At 34.8% G+C, this 22,235-nt stretch overlaps 1 protein-coding gene across 1 annotated transcript in view; it reads right to left on the reverse strand.

The window, feature by feature from the left end:
- Positions 1–22,235, reverse strand: part of LOC121407304 — a 46,087-nt gene extending 23,852 nt beyond the window's left edge. Inside the window, exons 1-2 of the mRNA XM_041598293.1 lie at positions 22,146–22,235; positions 3,831–4,567 (exon numbers count right to left, since the gene is read on the reverse strand). Coding sequence (XP_041454227.1) covers positions 3,831–4,523 — 693 coding nt within the window. The 5' untranslated portion in view covers positions 4,524–4,567; positions 22,146–22,235. The remainder of the gene's footprint in view (positions 1–3,830; positions 4,568–22,145) is intronic.

Raw genomic sequence — 22,235 nt, forward strand, 5'->3', positions numbered from 1 at the left:
TATAGGTAAAATTATGCTTTCATATAGTGAGCCTGCCGTACTTAAAATGATTTTATGCCAGATGTTGCAGAGCTATGGAACTGTTATGCATGCAGCTATGAAGCCTACTTTTTTGCCAAATTAACTAAATACAAAAAGTACAGCTCTAATTACATTACGTTCTGATCCTTTTGTACAAGTTTTCAAATTACATGCATTCATAAATCCTGATAGTGATACATGTTCAAGTGAATTACACTATTTGACCACAAAATAGGAAAATATCCTCCGAAAATTTCTTTTTAAAATTTCAATAACAATAAAACTTTCTTATTATTCATTTGATCTTCTAAAAACTTCCATTGATCTATTTCTTTAATTTTTTCTTTCATATGAATTCAACCAGTCTAAAGGGTTTCATTCTCATTTCAGTCTTCAGATCAATACAATGTAAGGAAGTGAAAACTGAGCAAACAGGAAAGGATCCAATATCTACATGTTAATAGGAAACCTATGAAAATATAAAAGCAGTATGATCAATGTTCCTCTTTAATGTTGCTCAATACTTTATAATCATCGTCAAAGCACTCAGCAAGCAATTGAGTATTAAGATAAAGTATCTAGTTGCAACATGTTTGGAACTTTCTAAAATAAGATGAGGAAGTGAGAAGTTTTTGTATATCTATACCTGTGCAGACATGTAGGCCTACAAATAATCATCTACCCTGTATGTTAGAAAGTACATTTCAAAACAAACAATAATGTGTGCACCGCACCATTTGAAATGCAAGAAATGAGAGGACAAATTTGACTCTTCGTGCGCTGACTGTAAACTCCCATGTTCTGCATTATTTTAGCAGTTCGCAGTGAACCCTCCTTCTACATGGTATGAAACTCTGTTAATCAGAGGGCCATATCTTTTATCTAAACATTTGAGGTGTTGTGTAGCAAACTCGTGTTTTACTGGCTTTCTTGACATACTGTATAAACTTATATAATAAAGCATCTAGGATTTTTTTCCCTAACATCTGTCGTATTACATTTTAAACAAAAAATTAGCCTGCTTTATTAATTTTTTTTTTTGTGACATGATTTCTTTTATTGAAGATACTCGTGATAATCTGACAAAAAAATTATCTATACCACAGTGAAAAAGAAAATGGAGTAAATCCTAGCATGGTCAAAGTCTTTCTGACAAAAGCACCTCTTCTTCATACAAGTAGGTGCAATGATTGAATCATGTACATGTAACTCCTAACAATTAACCTGACCTTGGTAATGTTTGTGAAGAAGATGGTTTTATTGATTTCTTCTCTTGTTTTTCAATGAACTTCCTCCGTCTGCTGGTGGATTATGGATGTATTGATTTTTTTACTTGTAAAGAAGGTACAACAACTCTCCCAATAGTGGTTTTGAAAGTGAATGTATCCAAAACAAACAAAAATATGAACATTACAAAAGGGGCATCATAGGGAAGTATGTGCATGTTTTCATTCTCAGGAGAAATGGAGCATCATTATCAAGTCTTTCACCAGAGTGAGTAGAAAGCAACCTTGAGCTTAAACCTAATTATGATCACCCAGACAGCAGATTATCTACTTATCCTTAAACACTTCCCCCTTCCTTGTTATAGTATTTACACATCCATAATCATTTCCCTTTGAAGGAAACATGATATCCTACAGTATGCTCAGAAGCAGAAGGATGTCTACATGTTACCCTGCGCAGAGTACATGAAATGCCACTTTTGCTTTTACATTGGTGGAGGGTTCATGTACTATGTAGAAATTAGGCCTACAGAAATTGGACCTACATTTACTACACATGGTTCAAAGATGCTGACCTTTAAAATGTCAAGTCCAACCACAAAACAAAGATTTTATAGAGAAACAACAATAAAAGCATTTTGCAATATTAACAAGTCATCAATATTTGAAAAAAAAATATATAAAGTTTCTTTTATTTTCACAAAACAAAAATGAAAATAGCTCACTATGGGCAATGCAAGTGAGATTGCTGATGGTGTCAATCACACTATTTAAAAAATGTTTCAACTTTTTCTCTCATTAAAAAAGTCTGATTGTTATAAAGGGTGTATACTACTGTGTATAAAGAGTAATTGTGCATGAGCCTACAAGTATGACAGGATATTCACTGTGTGCAAGATAATACAAATTTCTTCCCCTTGATTATATAGCCCATTCACGAAAAAAAATTTGTGAAACATCAAGTTTTATTGTAAATTTAATCACAAATTAACAAATGATATGGTACTATTCATAAACATATAACACATAATTCATTCACAAAATAGCAGGAAAAAAAAATGCTGAAGGTTTGACAAAAATCCATCAAAGAATTAAAAAAGTTACCTGGTATTAGAATTTCAATTATTTGATTTGTGACGTCATTTTAAATAAAATAACATATGGGGCAGCTGCTCGTTTATGACGCCACAAATCCAAAATTTACAATTCTAATATTAAACTTTCTTAATCTCTGATGGATTTTCCTCAAACCTTCACCAATATTTTCATCATTTTTCTGCTATTTTTACAACAAACTATTCTTCAGGGTGAATTTCCCCTTTAATTGTTGACTCCGCTGCCGCCGCCGTCGGAAATATATACAACAGTCTGAGCAGGGACGTGAGTACATGAGGTGCCCTACAGTGTAAATCCATGTAAATTTGGTCAATGGTACAAAGGTACTTCAGGAGATAAGAATTAAAATTAAACGACCTCTTGACGGGCAATCTGATGGTTCATAAAAACAAAGATTGCAGTTTACTGTATTTGATTAGGACAGCTCAAATCTGCTTTTGTTTGTTAATGTCTGATGATGTGTTTTGATGGTGACTGTTCTGTGCAAATATATACATGTAGAATTGATAATGAGAGATTTCTTTGTTCTTTGAAAAAACCTCAGTTCAAGAACTTCAAGTTCAGAGCAGGCCTTGTACAGTCTCCTAATAATAAAAACACACATGGTGACACCATGATTACAGCCGTAATGCAGAAAACAGGTTACTGTTTTGAACAATGCTCTGTATTTATAAACATGTAGGCTCAGTCCTGTGTAGGCTATTTCTCAATTAAAATTTACCTTGCAATGTGTGCAGGACTTTGTAAATTGCATTGCAAGTAAAGATTATGTTCATTTTTTTTGTACATGTGTCAGGTCTTGCACGTTATGCATATGATTTGAGACAAGAAATGTACATACCAACGGTACCTGCATTTATTTCCTGAAAAATTTGCCCGCAAAAGGTACAAGCTGATTAATTTCAATCAAGCATTATTGTAAACCAAGTAGTAGATGAATTTATCTAAAGTCTATTTTGGAACGGAAAATATCCAGGGACTATGAATTCTGTATATCAAAAGTCAAGTTATATTGGACCCATAGGCGGATCCAGAGGGGCCTCCCCCCCCCTGACATCCTGACATATCCCCCCTGCCTGGTATAGAAATTGAGAATTAAGTGACGGGGGGGGGGAAGAGGAATGGATAGTCCATTTCCCTTCAATCACCATGCTAATATGAGGCAGATGGAAATACAATGCTTCACTTCACAACAGGGATACAAGATCAGGGAGAGAGGGACAGAGAGCGGGAATAGAAAGAATGGGAGGGGAGATACTGTGTATGGGAAGATGGGGGGGGGGGGGGGGGCGGTGCATGTAAATGAATCTAGTCATACATTTTATAACACAGCAAGAAATTGAAATTCTGAGACATCACTGCAGACTGCCATGAAAGTGGGATTTATATGTCTGTACATACCGGGTAGTGTTTTTAATGGCCAAAATTCCTACTGATATCCCTGCATAAATTGTATTTTATACTCACAGTGAACTTCGCCCTTTGTTCCATGACCTCGTATCCACTGATAGGCACATAGAGTTCATCTAATTGTTCATCCCCTCCTTCCTCATTGTTTTCAAAGACCAGAGGCGAGTAGCCCAGGATGGATCCTGCCACGTTACCCATCCCTTCAGCAACCTCTTCCCAATTCTCTTCTTCTTCTCGTTCAAAATGTTCCCTATCCTGATTATAATTCCTTGTGAGCTGGCTCGGATACCTCTGGCCTCCAGCTGCCAGAGGTGTAGAAGTACTACAAGGTCTCCCTGCTCCAGAAGCGACTAACCCTGCAGAAGGTGAAGTACTGTTTTCGGCACAGTTGGTTGCACAAAGTGTAGAACTGATGGCACCGCTTTGACAAGGAGAAGATCCAGCTCCCTGCCCTAGAGTACCATCACCATTTGAGTCATGGATATTCCTAACTGTCCCTGTAGACACGTGAGTAGTACTTTGTTTATTGACTTCAGCACTGTGACTGATTGATGTGACATCAGCAGCAGCTGAAGAGGAACCCTGATTGTCTGTCCTCTCAACTGAGAGGGCGCCATTTTCTTGGATGGACTGGCAGGATTGGGTAGTACTGGTATTGGGATTGTTTGAGTGATGAGAATTTGGTTGATCTACAAGGCTCTCAGGGGTTGCCTCCTCGGCAACCACAACGTCTCCGTCACTGTCTGACATCTTGATGTCTGGTGACTCAGGGACCTTTGACACTTCACATAGCTCTGTGGTATATAAGAATGAAACAAAGAGGGCATGATGAAAGAAAGATCTGGAATTCCATTCCTAGATATTAAAGTGCTAATGGAGAAAAGAGAAACAAGTGTAAAATCTTTTCCTCTACATGGAGTTTTGTCTAAGAATCCAATTGGGGAAATGGGGTCTGCTAAAATATAAAACAGACCACTATTCAAAAGAAACAATGCTCGAAAGGGCTATTATTCATGATTTTAGAAAAGTTCATTATTGAAAAAGGCCACTATTCAGGAGATAAAGAAGTGGGTCATTTCAATAACACACAAAGAGTGTTATTCATATCAAAAGAGTCAGTCTAATTTATAATTCATGGACTTTGTTTGATGCAGGGTCACTATGTGGCTAAAATCTGGATGTGGTTGAATTTGGATGAAAAAAACTTTTTTCTGAAAATTGGAAAGCCAGCAAAGTGAGCAGCTATTTAAAATTATGGAATTTTTGTCAAAGATAAAGTATAAATTAAGAATGCTATGACAGTCATCTTGTAATACTAAAGAAAATTCAATGAAAATTATGATGTAGTATTAAAAGATATATATACTTTGGTGAAATTTTTAAGGGTGGCTGGCTGGCTGCAGCCCCTTCCAAAAATCCACTAGTACACCATTAATATGCCAATCTGAAGAGAAAAGCATCTGCTACACCAAATTTATCTAAGTTATTTGATTCCCAAGCAAGTACTGTACACCCCTCTGCCACATGATCTATGATCACAGCCTGTAATATATTTACACCGGTATAGGTGGTTGAACTAAGGCAGAACTAATGACTAATACAGCTAATTCAATATTGGTGCTCAGGGTTGCAGTCGGGCAAATAGAGATGGGGGGGGGATGTGCCTATCTTAGAACAAAGACCTTTACGCTTTGATGGTTCCCTATTTGAGCTTCTAATTGCCACTCAGAAGATATTGTTCATAAATCATTTTTGTCAAGATATTGTTGATTGTGGAGACATGTAGATTTAACCCTTCCAAAATACTTTACAAGTTAAAACAGATTTGTATCTTTAAGTTAAATATTTTCACCCTTGTGTAGTCTGCTAAATGTAATTTTGTCCACATCCTTCTTCCTACAGTGTTATGGAAAGTTGTTACATTACAACTTACAATTTTGAAAAATTTCTACTCATTTACATGTAACATGCAGGTATTTCAGATATATAACAATGAATTTAGTTCCAAGCTGACAATAATAATAATACTAATAATACATTGTATTTATAAATAGCGCTTAATACGTGATGTATCTAAGCGCTTTACAAAAATTTACAAAACAATTAGGTACATGTAGCATACATCAATAACATTGGACAGTTAACATACAAGAAAGGAAATGTACAGTGTAAAGTATTTTCATATAACAAATTACAAATTAGCTAAGAAAACTGCCTACTCAAGTTGGGAAGTACATGTACACAATGTGAACAAATAATGAAAATAATAAAAACTATGACGTTTATTAATTAAATAGTTCAAATACAATCAGTTTAAACAAAATGAATTATCAGGAATACCATGACATATGCATTATGTTCAAACAATAAAACAGGCAATAGCTAAACATAAACAAACAAGAAATCAAGGAACAATCGTTTGATATTGACAAGATTAACTTCAAACTTAAAACTTAAAGGAAGAATTGTAGAGGTAAGTTTTGAGAGAAGCTTAACACCAGGTATTTCTGATCTGGGTATAATTTCTAATCAGAAAATACTGGGTATATTCTGATCTGGGTATACATGTAATTTCTAATCAGAAAATACTGGGTATACTTTGATCTGGGTATGATTCCCAATCAGAAAATACTGGGTATATTCTGATCTGGGTATAATTACCAATCAGAAACTACCTGGTATTTTATGTGATCAAGTGGGTATTAAAGCTTCCGTGATCAATGTTACATTATCTGAAAATCAGACCAACTGGTATTAGACCTACATGAAGTGGCAGAGGCGGATCCAGCTTTTTATAAAGGGGGGGTTTGGGTGGTATGCGAGGGAGCGTAGCGACCGAGTCCAAGGGAGCGGAGCGGGCAAGCGAGGGGGAGGGTGTGGGGTGTCCCCCCTCCACTGTAGGGAAAATTTTTGAAAATCTCTGTGTGAAAATGGCGTTTTCTTGCATCTAAATCACCACTATTTTTGGTATAGAGGCCGTTGCCAAATTAACCCCAATGAAAATTTGTAAAATTAAGTTGCATTTTCCTGCAATGTAAGGCAAGTTAACAACACAGATACAAAGAATTGGGGACCTTGGAATAAGCACTGTTAGCCTAATACTTATATTATGAATAATAATAATAATAAATGAAATAAATACATAGAAATAGAATAAAATAAAATTACAAGTTTAAAAAATATAAGATTTTAAAAAATGGTCCCCGGATTTTTTTTTGGGGGGTTGCAACCCCCCAACCCCCCCCTCTAGATCCGCTTCTGAGTGGATACATAAAAAATTGTATAGGCCTACTACATATCCTACAACTATGGTACTGTACATGGAAGGAGAAGGGGACTGAACCAGCAATGGGAAGACTGTTACAAGGTATGGCCACTATGCCACTGTATTAGATGTATGGAATTATGATGAGGCAGACAGATGGACAGAAGAATTCATCACTGTCTTCTATTCAGAGATGTAAATTTACACTTGCTGCTGTGTTGAAACAATGTTGAAAGTAATGATATTTTGCTTATTTTCACATCTGTTTGATGCAAAGAGGGAACCGATTGATGTCACCCACTCACTATTTTTTGTTTTCTTTTTTTATCATATTTCATTATGATGTTATCAAACAAAAATAATTAATCTAAAGTGGGATTGAATTGTTGTGATGATTTGATGAAGAATCACCATATTGTCAAATTTGCGCAATTTTTTTTCTTCAAATATTGTATAGTTTGTACAATTAAGTACAAAAGAAATAATGAGTGACATCGACTCTCTTATTAACATAGCACAGCCAGTGTTGTGCACGTAAAATAAGCGATACTTACATCCAATGAAAATGTGTGAATAACATGGCACTTACATGTACATAGTGTATGGCTTTAATATTATAGTTTGAGTATCCTGTGTGGCAGGGGAGCCTATAAAAGCTACATGTCAGATGGATTCATGTATTTCCAATGGGGTTCTTTATGTATGATGTACATGTACCTTTAAAAGCTGATGGCTCCCCCCAAAACAAACAACAAAAAAAACTTGTGGAAACACGAAATCGTGGCAAAAAACGCTTGTGAAAACACAAAATACACGTTGCAGCAACAACAACATAAAATTGTGAAAACAATAAATTGTAGTAAAAAAACACTTGTGAAAATACACAAAATTGCAGTAAAGAACACAAGTGGAAACACAAAATCGCAGAAGAAACACAAGTGGAAAAAAATTGCAGCTAAATATCATGGAGTGCTACTACCCTTCTAAATTATGAACGTGACTACATGTACATATACATAGAGCAAATGTATTTGGTTTTTCTAGTTGATTTTCTATTCATTTATATCAATATTTCTTCAGACTCCCACAAGGGCATGTGATGGCAATGAAAAAAAAAAACCCCAGGAACAAAAGCCAAACAATCAAGACGACAGACATTCAAGTTGTCTTGTCCTTGCAATGTCTATTTAATTGGGAAGGGAATAACATTGGGGTTTGGACCAGTTTTATATTACAAATGCAAAGAAGAAACATGTAAATGCAAATGCACGGTCCATAGAAATTTACAAGGAGACCATAATTACATTCATCATAGTGTGATTCCACAGGGACAATATATATGAGGGTTATTGTTTTCCTGCTCCTTTTAATTCTACTTCACAATTTATTTACATTGGACCCAATGAGAATTTACAGAGGCTATTAGGCAACTAATACTGGGGTTAATTTGTATTCTTTTAATAGTAAAATTGCCCTCAACTGCACCCTCACCTTTTTTCTGTTCTGATACTGTAATAAATTTTCTAATAAAGAGAAATCATTAAAGGTCAAGACTTGACATGTCCACCCCAGGAAAATGCTGACTTGAATAAGAAAAAAAAAGTTCTAGCATAGTGCTGAAAATTTCATCAAAATCTGATGTAAAATAAGAAAGATATGTCATTTTAAAGTTTCGCTTATTTTTCACAAAACAGTGATATGCACAACTAGGTGAGTCAGTCGATGATGTCCATCATTCACTAATTTCTTTTGTTTTTTATTGTTTGAATTATACAAAATATCATTTTTTATAGATTTGACGATAAGGACCAACTTGACTGAACCATATAGTATTAAACAATGCTAATTCCACATGTTCAGGGAGGAATTAATTGTTGTATCACTTGACAATGAGGAGAAAATTAGAATATTTCATATTTCATATAATAGAATACAAAAGAAATAATGAGTGGATGACATCAGTCTCCTCATTTGCATACCAGCCAGGATGTGCATATAACTGTTTTGTGAAATTAAGCGAAACTTTAAAATGTCATTCCTTATTTTACATCCGATTTTGATGAAATTTTTAGTGTTGCTTGTTGGATTTTTCTCTTTTTATTCAAATCAACTTTTTGTTGGGGTGGACTTGTCCTTAAAGCAATTGAGTTATTAACAGGAACCTCTGAACCTATCAATTCTTTATATTTTGTCATTTTAATTCTTTTGAAATGTCTTTTAAACTTCATTCGTATCCAATAATGTTATTCAAACATGGTTGGTATGAAAGACTATGTATAGCTCAAAATAATGACTCTACCTGATGTCATCAAATTACATGTATAGCCTTGTTTTATCCCATTTTCCTTCCTCAATCGTTTCCTATTGCTGACTTTACTGAAAAAATTAATCTCTACATGTACATGTAGTTCATTCAAAGTACAAATACTATTACTGACATAAAAAATTCATAATGGTGAATAAAGTACTTTAGGAACCAAGATAGGTTATTTTACATGCTATTTTTTTGCACAAAATGTGGACATCTCCTAGCTTCACGTTTCACATTTACAATGGCACACAAACATATTAAAGTGAAAATATGGATTATGATATTAATATCATCAATGGAAAAAAATTATATATGCAGTTGAATCTTTTGGGATCATTTATCTGATTGAGTCTAACTGGCAAAATTTGACTTAAGGTGGAAACAACATGTTTTGCATGTTCTGGGTCTGTTTCATAGAATATAATAACAAATTTGCAATAGTGCTGAAATTATTCAATTTTGGGGGCTGAAAGCACGGAGGTCCATGCCAAAAGTAAATTTGTTATGAAGTTTACAAGTACTTGATATCATAAGTATTATCAGTCTCAAAGATACAAGGCCCTGGTCTGATGAACCTGAAGATACTACCCAATTTTTCCCTGACATGGTAATTTAATTCCTTGAAGCATATAAGTTGCTGAGCTACTGTACAACTTAACAGTCGAGGTAAGAAATAAAAATTGTAATAAAAAGTCCTTGAGAAAGTGCTAAAACAAGTTGGCTCATATGTTGTGGCCAGAGAGACAATGGTGGGTCCCCGTTTCATAAATACATGTACTTGTAATATCAGCAAAAAAAAATTGAAGGCTTTCAGTAGCTTTTAACTGTTATTGTAAATTTTTATTATAACAAGTTTTATGAAACAGACCCCAGATTTGATATTACAAAACTAGTGTCCCAAATATCTATAGGTATTATCATGTCATAACTAACATAAATCACACTATAAATTGTGCACGCCACAACTAAACTTCCCACAAAGCAGAAAGATCAACTCTCAAAGAACAGTATATTGATCTTGCCCTTTCATCCTAAAATCAATTTGGATTCTATGAAAAAAAAATGTGAAAAATTTTGTGCATTAATAAACAAACGGTTTAGAAAAAAAATCCCTCAAAGAATATGAAAGAAGAGTTTTCATTTTTTTTTCATCACATACATGCACAAACAGTTCCTCCATCATGTCATGTGTTATACCTGTAAAGGCAGTTTTTCTGAGAATAAAAAATTACTTTTCATGTGTATATTTACATATAGATTCTCAGACATATTTTCAGTCCTCATAACTACTGATAAACATGCGATGTCACAATCAAAATGTCAAAATTCCTAACTCTGTTCATATGGATTCTCATTCAAACTTTATTACTATTTCTCTCATTTTCCGACTTTTATTAACCAACTCGATATCAGGAGGAACCTCCCCTTTATAAAGATACCATATTCTATATTTCTATTTCTAGTCTACATGTACATTTTCAATTCAGAAGATAGTCATTAGTTACAAGCAAATGATGACTGCAATGATGTCAGCATTTCTAGTGTAGTTCCACAATACAGACATATTCGTTGCAGCCAACGACTTACATGTAATACACAATCTCCACGTCCTACGATTCTAAATAGAGTTTTCATTGAATCAACAAACCAGTGGTTGAGCCTGGGAGCCAAATTACAAGATCATTTTTCTGACTCATTACGATGATAAAACAAATGCCGATGGAAAATAACGAACATTGCTTGGTGTTTACAAAAGAGGCATATCAGAATTTCCAGAGGGGATAGTTAAAGAAATATTGACACTCACCCATCCTATTCCACTTGAACCATGCTCACAATGACTGCATAATTTGCGTAATATGGTACATACATGTACATGTATACACTTAATAAAAGGTTTTTATAATGCACAATGCACCTACAATGAGTACGAAAATTTGTGTATGCTCCATGTACATGTACACTGTACGTGCTCTGCCTATGTCAATTATTCATTATGAATTAATAACCAATTGAAAAGAAAACCTTACCAAAAATGTATACACAATTCATGTTTACCTTTTAAATGCTGGATAACAAGACTGAATGTTTGTACATGTATTGAAATCAGTCAGTGCTTTTGGAAATTATGAAGTAGTTGTTTATTTTGATGATTTCCTTTAATATGCCACCCACTGTTTACACTGGTAAATGAATACATTTATTGTTGAGATGAAATTCATACCAGGGAAAAAAAATTACACAGGGGCTGGGGGTAATTTAGCCCCCGAAATGCTGATAAGAGTCCTGGAAACTAAAAAGAAGTTCTGAAAATAAAAAACCCTCACGATGTTAACTTAGATAGAGCTATCCAATGTTGCATGTTTACACAGTAAGTTGTGAAAAGTAGACCTTGAAAATTGAGAAAAAATTTTGCCTGATTCATACAAATGCATTCATGCAAAAAAAGCCTGGTACTCATACAATGTTTGCTGGAACACATGAATATTTTCAACTATCTTCAATAGCCTACAACGAGCAAAATATAAAAACATGTGAAAGAGGCTATTCAATTACGCTTTCTAAAACTAATACTCTAAACTGATTCAGGAAACCAGTCAGGAAGATCGCTTTGCTAGCATTCCCACTTGATCACACGAAAGTGGTTTTCAAAATCACTTCACGTAAAGCGATCTTTTTGCTATGGAAATGCTCTCAGTGGGGTGACAGTGACACGTTTCGCGCGAAATTCGAAACTGCAGCGTAGGCATTCTACATATGTCGTGTGGAGAAGCACGCTCAAAATGTGCGAAGATCGCTTCCCGAAGAACGGTTGTGTCCTCACTTTATACGCTTTTAACCCGTTCAACAGGGCAAAGTGATCTTGAAAACTACATCGCGAGGTGGTTTTCTGAACCGGTTTGGAAGATCGCTTCCAAAATCGCTACAACAGTTCTCACTACACGTGAAACTAGTTTCCACTAAACTTGTTTCCAGTAAACTAGTTTTAGGAAGGTAGTGAGAACGGTGTCAAACTGTTTCAACACAAAGTTCATAGAGTTCAAGAAAAGTTAGGAAGTAGAATGACTGTATGTTACTAGTCTACACCTGACACCTGTGATGCACATTCAGTATTTAAACCGTATCAGACATCTGAGCAGGGCAACTTTGAAACATTGTTGCCTGCTTAAGACTGGGATCAATAACATTCCAATTGTTTATCCATGGGCCCAATTTATTGCCCGCTCAAGAAAGTCAATGAGAAAATGCATGGAAATGTAGCGGGCAATAAAAGGCAGCGCTTACATGTACATCCGCGTATTCTACGAGTTTTGTACGCGTCCTTGAACCGCGCAGTGCTATACGTCATAATGGTAAATCAAGTTGAGACAACGCTGGATACTGCGTCCCTAGGCCAGGGACGCGTCATTTCAATTACATGTACGTCACAATGGTTAAGTTCAGATGCCCAGTCTGCTCAACATGAGAAACTAAATTCTCATTCTAAAAATTTAAAATAAAAGTATCTAAATTTTAATGATTTTTGCTCTAGATGTCTGATTTGTTTAATAATAGCAATATTGACTGGCCTGGGGGGCGAAAGGACATATATCGCCCTCACTAAATTGATATCACCCTCGTCTACGACTCGGGCGATGTAAATCTAGTTTGGGCGATATAAGTCATATCGCCCCGAGGCCAGTCAATATTGCTTATTATCCAGGTGGAAAATGGGTTTTGTCACACAGGAATGTAACATGAATAATTTTAAGGTGATAAAAAATTCTTTGGCTGCTCATCAAACTGATGCTATAAAAGCATTCTGTATTCAGGTTTTTCTTTCAACTCTGGACTAGTGAATATCATGTGATTTTATCATTAAACAATTTGTTAAAAAACAGTAAATTGAAATCTTAATTTTCATGTACAAGCCTACAGTATAAACAAGATTTACCAATATCCATTCTTTTCTGAGCAATGCTATTTTATTGTAAAAGACATGTATATAGGAAACTTTTTTTCCTACAAACTTTAGCTTGTGAAAAAGTTAATACATTGTAGTTCTCTACTTTGATGCTTGATGTTTAACTCCTAGTATTAAGCGGTTTACATTTTACACCAATATACATGGGATAAGAGCAGACTTGGCCTTTATTTCTTAATCATATTCGAGCCAACAGAAAAGAAACCATACATCATACATATATGTACATGTACACATGCCATCTAGGATAAAGAATTTCATCATAAAATACCCACAAGTCACATGCATTTTAGCAATTCATCCTTCATTGATGAATAAATGAACTGACAAACATAGTTCCCTCTCTATTGATTGAGACGTTTGTGATTGATTGGTTTTTATTTGATTTTTCTATCTGCACAAAAATTACAATATCTTCTCATTCTACTGTCGATCTTTCAGCCCACTGTATTGTAATTCCTCAAACATGCAAGGTTTCCCTTACCATTTTCATTCCAGGCCATTAGCCTTGTGTATCCTACAGTCTACCTAATTTGTTTACAATTCATCTATCACATCTCCCATGCATGACACTGGCAGGGTACAAAAATATTTAAAAAACAATGGTCTATATCATCAGGTTTACAATTACAGGGGGAGTACATGTACATGTTATTGTATCTTGTATCTCTGTACTTTCATGAGGATTGACCTCATGACTTTTGACCTTGATTATTAAAGAAACTTGTTTTTCACTCATGAATATCATAACATTTGCTGATATCCAAATGTGACTGAATACTTTTCTTCAAAATAATCAACAAAAATATTTTCTTATCAAAGTTCTCTGATATGAAATTATCTTAGAACCTGACCTAGCAACCTGAAACTATACTCACCAATAATTTCTTATCATATATATATATATTTCTTATATTCCGCACGCACGGTGTTTAAACCATGCGTATACCCTGGCGAGAACGCTGCTGATCAGTAAAGTACTCGTTCACTGTTCTTTCAAACTTTGAGTTCCCCAAATTCCCCTTTTTAAAGGTATGATCAGTACACTCAAATATAATAACAAAAGCCCAGGGCCCATAATCATAACATCTTGAAGGGGAAGTTCACCCTGACAAGAAGTTGGTTTTAATAAAAGCAGAAAAGTACAGAAAATATATAAAAGAATCTTGAAGGAATATTGGCCCTGGTCTTTGAAATTAGGGTTCTTAAACTTCCTAATGATAACATCTCAATAACTCTCCTTAGTTGGTTGGTGAAGGAACAATAGCTGCGTTCAAATATGCACAATGTAAACATTTGTTATGCACACAATATTGAGTGTGGATCTTGCAGGTTGGCTGTCTTGATAAATATTTTTTCTTTGTTTATTTTTTTTGCAATTGTACTATACATGCATTTTTTTGTATTTTTTCCCTGCCCCCCCCCCCAAAAAAAATAGTGTTCAGTTTACTAAAAGGGCTACTTTGGATACTAAAACAAAACAAACTAGATTTTAATTTGTCATGAGGATGAATTAGGTGGTCTTTCATTATTTCCAGCAGAGCTGAGTAATATATACATGTATATTCGAAATAAAAGGTCAAGTCCACCCCAGAAAACTTTTGATTTGAATAAATTGAGAAAAATCAAATTAGCATAACACTGAAAAGTTCATCAAAATCGGATGTAAAAAAAGAAAGTTATGGTCAATTCCAGCGTAACGGACATGACGTTCAGACAAATTTTTGTAATTCAAAGGTTTATACAGTAGAATTAGCAGTCTTTTGATAATTGTTACTGAGCTTATCAGACACATTGAAGTATCAGTTACATACACATGAAATTTCAAATTGTTTCATTGAACAGTTGTTGAGATATTGCACTCTTTGTGAGCGTAACGGACATGACACGAAATGGACGAAGCATTTTTACCTCCAATTGCTTATCAAAATTCCTGTGAATTCTTAGATTGCATGCACCTGACATTGGTATTAATTTAACCTTAAGATCATGCTCTATCCATAAAATGGTGTTTAACAACAGTTTTGCAATGCATTCTGTATTCATAGTTCAAAACGTAGCGTAACGGACATGACAAACGAAGTGTAACGCAGGCCTGGTGTAACGGACATAATAGTTTCGTCCACTTTTTGTAAGCGAATATAATTATTTTATTACAAGATATGGTACAAGTCTAATTGTTTACATGTTAAGGCTAGAGGTTAGAGACACACATCATAACTGGTAATCTGTAATATCTCCCATTATTTTGCAATTTAAGGGGGGGGGGGGGGGGGCTTTTCATACAATATTTATAAAACAAAAAAATATTTAGAAAAATTTCTTTTACACCAGTTAACAACAGATAGAGAGTATTTTCCAGTTACTACCATCCTCTACACCTAATTAAAAGAGAAAAAGTTGATAGTATAGATTATTTTTTATTCATGGCTTACTATTTGATAATATGCACTAGCGTAACGGACATGACACCCTTACAAAGAGAACTTCATTAGCACTTCTTAGTTTCAAAATGAAATATGAATCATGAATGTAATTATGTAACAGCAAAGTACCTTTACTAACATTCTGAAGAAAAATATGTAGATATTATTGGCAGGTATCATTAATTTAATAGCTATAGCCTACATGACATTTTTATATAAAATACAATGTTTATCGTACCACTACGGCACACTGAGAAGACCAAATCTCATTTTTTGTGAGAAGAAAACAAATGTACATGTACCAGACCTGTATAAATCCAAGATGAACATATTATGAAATGTATTTTATGATAAAGAATATGTAGTAGTATTAATGTCAGTTTTAAGATTAAAAAAATGACATTAAAAAGTATTTTAAAATTTAATAGCAGTACCTGGAAACCAATCTTTCATCATCGATTATGTATGAGTTGAAAGGCAATCGGAATATTTGTAAATTGCTTCTGAAATTATTTTTCATTCGAATTAAATATCATCCTGAGTATCATCCTTTCATCAAATCTTGGATGTTCTAAATCTCATGATCATACTTGCTGAAGATACATCATTCAAATCGTGATTATGGCTGACCAAAATACTATGACATAATTTATTGATCGCGCCACATTCCTTCCACAGCCCCTTTGCTTTGTGATATTGCAAAGAAGTGCCACTGTAGGTTCATGGATTCATAGAGCTACACCATGTAACACAGATATCTGATTCTGAATACAAACTTGGTCTTTTTAATGTGAACCAGGTGCCATCACTGAAGAAGTAGAGGTTGGTGAAAGTCAGATAGTTTGAAGCAATATCATCGATGATCTCATGAATTCACAAGTTGAAGTTTTATCATGCTCCAAACTGTCAGTGCAAAAACCTACATGTAAGATAATCAATCGTATCGTTCAAACACAAATGATGCAGATTGTGATCTAAGTATGTTGCCAGATCTAGCTGCATCTTTCCTAATATTATTTATGTGGCATACCGGTAATTCTCAGAAAAGTATACCAGAACAAGAGCTGAACTTTCATGATTCACTAACTTCTTACCAGTGGAATGCCTCTGGCAGTTCAATATAGCAGCAGTGCTGACTTTGAAAACTACTCTAACTCGCACAAGATGTTCAGTGATACATGGTTACTATTATGTCCACTTTTTATGAACTAGACCAATAAACTTACAGAGATATGATGGTTATTCAACAAAAAACCCCAACATGGCCAAAGTTCATTGACCTTACATGACCTTTGACCTTAATCATGAGACCTGAAACTTGCACAAAATGTTCAGTGATGCTTGATTACTATTATGTCCAAGTTTCATGAATCAGATCCATAAACTTTCAAAGTTATGATGGGAATTCAACAGATATCCCCAATTCGGCCAAAGTTCATTGACCCTAAATGACCTTTGACCTTGGCCATGTGACGTGAAACTCATGAAGGATGTTCAGTGATACTTGATTAACCTTATGTCCAAGTTTCATGAACTAGGTCCATATATTTTCTAAGTTATGATGACATTTCAAAAACTTAACCTCAGGTTAAGATTTTGATGTTGATTCCTCCAACATGGTCTAAGTTCATTGACCCTAAATGACCTTTGGCCTTGGTCATGTGACATGAAACTCTAATAGGATGTTCAGTAATACTTGATTAACCTTATGGCCAAGTTTCATGAACTAGGTCCATATACTTTCTAAGTTATGATGTCATTTCAAAAACTTAACCTCAGGTTAAGATTTGATGTTGATGTTGACGCCGCCACCGCCGTCGGAAAAGCGGCGCCTATAGTCTCACTCTGCTAATGCAGGTGAGACAAAAATGGCTTGAATGACATGCAGATTCTAGGAGTTATTACATACAGTTATCCTCAGGCAATTGAGACTGACCTCAGTCTGTGACACTGAGCCCAATATTTTGTTTTTTGTGAATGCTGCCTTTTGTCATATATAAGGCGTCATGTCCGTTACGAAAATTGTCATGTCCGTTACGCCATTTTTATGAAAATGAGAAGTGGTAAAGGAAAAATGATTGCTACACATGGTAGCACGTTTAATTCTAACACAGAATCTGAATCTGCAGTACCTTAAGACAAATTTCCTGTAAGCTATGAAAACTTTAAGTGAAAAACGTAACGGACATGACACTGATAATGGTAAAGAAATCACACAAATCTGAAGACAGATTTCTCTAAAATTGATAAATGGCCTTAAATTTAATGATGATTTTCTGGTGATTTAAACATTAATCAACTATTCAAAAGTTAAGAGACCTCTGGGACCTTGTTTGCTTTTAGTAGAGACAGGAAAGATGAATTGTTTAAAAATAGCCCCATTTTTTACATTTTGCAATTTACTATTCTATTTTTTTGATGAAGGAAAAAACTACAAAATTTAATCAATATTGCGATTATTCTATTGGAAATTGGTACTTTATAGATTAATTTTTAAGAAAATTTGACTGCTTAAATGAAATCTGAAACTTCATTTTTTCTCTAAAGTGAACATTTTCCATGGAATTGCCCTTATGACATTTTAAAATTTCACTTATTTTTCACAAACGGTAATATGCACAACTCAGCGACATGCAAATGAGACAGACGATGATGTCCCTCACTCACTATATTATTTTTTCAATTCTACAATATTTCATTTTTTACGGATTTGACAATAATACCTTGGTCACATTTGCTCTACGGCGGCCATACGAGTAAAAAACAGTTGTTTTATTCATTTCTATTCAAACGATCTACATGTATGTATACATGTAGCTGGTACAAAAAAATGTTAAAACAGCCGTTTTCGACTCGCCGTACGGCCGCCGTAGAACAAATGTGACCGAGGTATAATATAAGGACCAACTTGACTGAACCATACAGTATTAAACAATGGTTATTCCACATATTCAGGGACAAATTAATTGTTGTTTTACTTGACAATGAGGAGAAAATTTGAATATTTCAATTTATATAACAAAATACAAAAGAAATAGGGAGTGGATGACATCATCAGTTTCCTCATTTGCACACCCACCATATGTGCATATAACTGTTTTGTGAAAAATAAGCAAAGCTTTGAAATGTCATAACTTTATGATTTAGATCACATTTTGGTGAAATTTTCAGTATTATGCTTGTTGGATTTTTCTCTTTTTATTCGTATAAACTTTTTGTTGGGGTGGACTTGTCCTTTAATTATAGGAAATTCCAGGAGGAAGATCAAAAGACAAAAAAAAAAAATGCATCCACTGTCGAATCTTTCAAAACACTCCTCAAATCTTACCTCATTAAGCAGTCCTCTTAATTCCATATCCTGTTCTCTCTCACTGTATTTTGCTAAATTCTTTTTTTCTTTCCAATGCGCTTAGAAACTGTTGTATTAAGCGATATAAATGTTGATTATTATTATTTTTTTTTTTAACAAGAAAAAAAGGGGGGGGGGGTTCCAACCAGGGACCCTCACTTGACAAGGCAGACATGTTCCTCATTCGACCACAATATTTCCCATAAGCAATAAACATGATGAATGAAACTTAATCTCAAATTATAGGCTAATCTGGTAAAAGACTTAAATAAATAAATCAATAAATAATTAAATAAATCAATAAATAGATAAATAAGTAATTAAATAAATAAATAAATGAAATCAATCAATCAATCAATCATAAGGGAGAAGTTTGATGAATTTATGAAAAGTGTCTAGTAATACAATCCACTAGTTACCATACCATGATCCATGTCACAACTCACAGATATACAGCTTTTACACCAAGGCAATAAATGGCATACAACATTAGTGATATTGTAAAAAAGGGAAACTGATGATCTCTGCAACAAAATGACATCTAGTTACATTTTGGAGGAATCAGCCAAGATCTAGTCTAGATTTGTATGTATAATCTAGACTCTAGTAATTGTGGCAATGCCTGCATTTTTTTTTCTTTTGCATAAAATTTAAGGTGGAAGCACTTGCTCACTGCCAAAATCCTGCCTGTGTGGAATCTAAGACTATGGTATGCCAATGCAGTACCCAACACTGCTTTAAAAATCATTAAAATAACACTTGTGTGACCCAAAATACTAATTTCCATACAGCTGCAATTTATTTTTCATTAGTAACTTGGGAGTTGGGAATGATTTTTGCATTCACCAGAGAACTCCAAAGCTTGAATTTTGAGCATATTTTTAGGTACACCCGCTATTGGTAGAAGTAATATGGCAAGAAAATTTTCATTTTTAATCTCTAGACCTAATGTTAAGGTCTATTTTTAACTTAGAAAATATAATCAAAAGAATGAAAGCCAATGATGATTAGCTGTAGATCTGATAGAATCTGACAGTATCAGACAATGCAAGCATTTGTTCCAATGAAAAAGAATATAACGCCAAACATTGCCAACTTATTTTGCCACACATGGTCATAGAGTACCATAGTTAAGTTACAGAGAACAAATACTGAAATAGATCATAATAAGTTGTTCATTAAATGAATGAGTGGGTGAACAGCTGTGAGTGGAAGTTCGCCTAATATAAGAAAGTATTGCGTATTATATTATTACTGAATACATGATTATTGTAACTATTGACGAAGCACTAATAAGAAGCAATTATTATTATTATTATTGTCAGTAGAGGCGCACGGCCAATATGGGAGACTCTCTCCAATAGGGGAGACAATCTCCCACATTGGAGACTTGCTTTGCAAAAGGACAAAAGAAACAACACCAACAAAAGCATGATTTTTTCCACCCAAAATTTTGTCTCACTGAGGTCAGAAGCCCATTTGTTTTGTGTGTGATTGACAACAAAAATCCTTATCAAAACAAAAGTAGACGGTGAAAAGGGGTAATTTTTCATGAGGAATCTGCTTATCACATTTTTATTTGCCGCCAAGGTAATCCTTTTGCCGCAAATGTAAACAAAGGAAATTGGTCTCCAAAACTGGAGACTGTCTCTGAAATTGGATACCCAAATTCTTCACAAAAGTCTCTGATATTGGAGATAATCTCCCACATTGGAGACAGTCTCCAATATTGGCTGTGTTTGTGATCATCATTAAAGTGTTTGGTAATAGGGCCTATAAGAAAGTGATGAAATGGAAAATAGGGCAAGGGACACTCATTCTATGAACAAACAAGGTTAGGGATGGAGACGGGTGCCCAGCTGACACTTGAACTGAAGTTGAAGCCTTCTTTTTTGTCTTTGGATTCAATAGCTGTAAATAATCATCTTCTACTGATTTTGATCTCTATAATATTTCCTTACATTTTTTTAAATTATGAATTGATGAAACTTCACTTTTAATTTTTCCAAATGATTTTCTAAAAGGCAGTGTATACAGCCACACGCGTGTGTCTTTACCATCCAGCCACACGCGTGTGGTTATATCCAGAACACCTATCTGTGGATACCGCCACACGCCGCCAGTAATAACAGTAAAACACGTACCGCGGTATGTAGGTCTGACCGTCTATATCACGATCAAAATAACCTCATTTCTTCATTAAATTCTTACATTCTAAACCCCTTTGATTTCTTTAATTTTTTTAAATCGTTTCAATTTCATTCTCACCGTCTTCTTTCCTTGCTTTTCTTGTCTTGTTACAAAAGGCCGCCTGTTAAATAGCAAATTTCCACACTTTTTCTACTTGTGTCGATTCTCTACTGAATCTAGGCTATGTGCGCGTACGTACGAAACCCAAACTGTGTATGTCTACTACTGCGCTGCGCTAACGCTGTATGGGTCTGCCACCGCGAAGGAAGCCAGAATCGACACAAGTAGAAAAAGAGAATTTGCTGTTAAACAGACGACCGTTTGTAACAAGACAAGAAAAGCAAGGAGAGAAGACGGTGAGAATGAAATTGAAACGATCTAAGGATATCAAAGGGGTTTAGAATGTAAGAATTTAATGAAGAAATGAGGTTATTTTGATCGTGATATAGACGGTCAGACATACGTGTTTTACTGTTATTACTGGCGGCGTGTGGCGGTATCCACAGATTGTGTTCTGGATATAACCACACGCGTGTGGCTGGATGGTAAAGACACACGCGTGTGGCTGTATACACTGCCTTTCTAAAATTTATCATCCGGACACACAACCTGTCAGGACACAACAACTGAGTTTAGAGCTCAACTCTAGCTCCGTAGCTTGGCCAGGAGTTGGCCCTAGCCTGGCGGCGGAGCTCCATGGCCCTGGCCTGTTAGCGCTGTGAATACAAAGAACAAACCACACACACGAATGAGAGAGGCTATAATAAATCTTCATAATAATAATGCGAATTGCACATGGAATATCCAATCACACACTGCAAACTGTAAAGGGCAATTTCTTTTTCAACAATTCTAATATTATCTCACCTTAATCGGCATCAAGAGAAAATGGTATTTCCAAGATCAAGAAGGAGCTTCCTTGCGCTGCAGTTTGGTACCGTTCAATTCATCAAAGGA

This window comes from Lytechinus variegatus, chromosome 2, assembly GCF_018143015.1.
Source record: "Lytechinus variegatus isolate NC3 chromosome 2, Lvar_3.0, whole genome shotgun sequence".
In the NCBI taxonomy this organism is placed as follows: Eukaryota; Metazoa; Echinodermata; class Echinoidea; order Temnopleuroida; family Toxopneustidae; genus Lytechinus; species Lytechinus variegatus.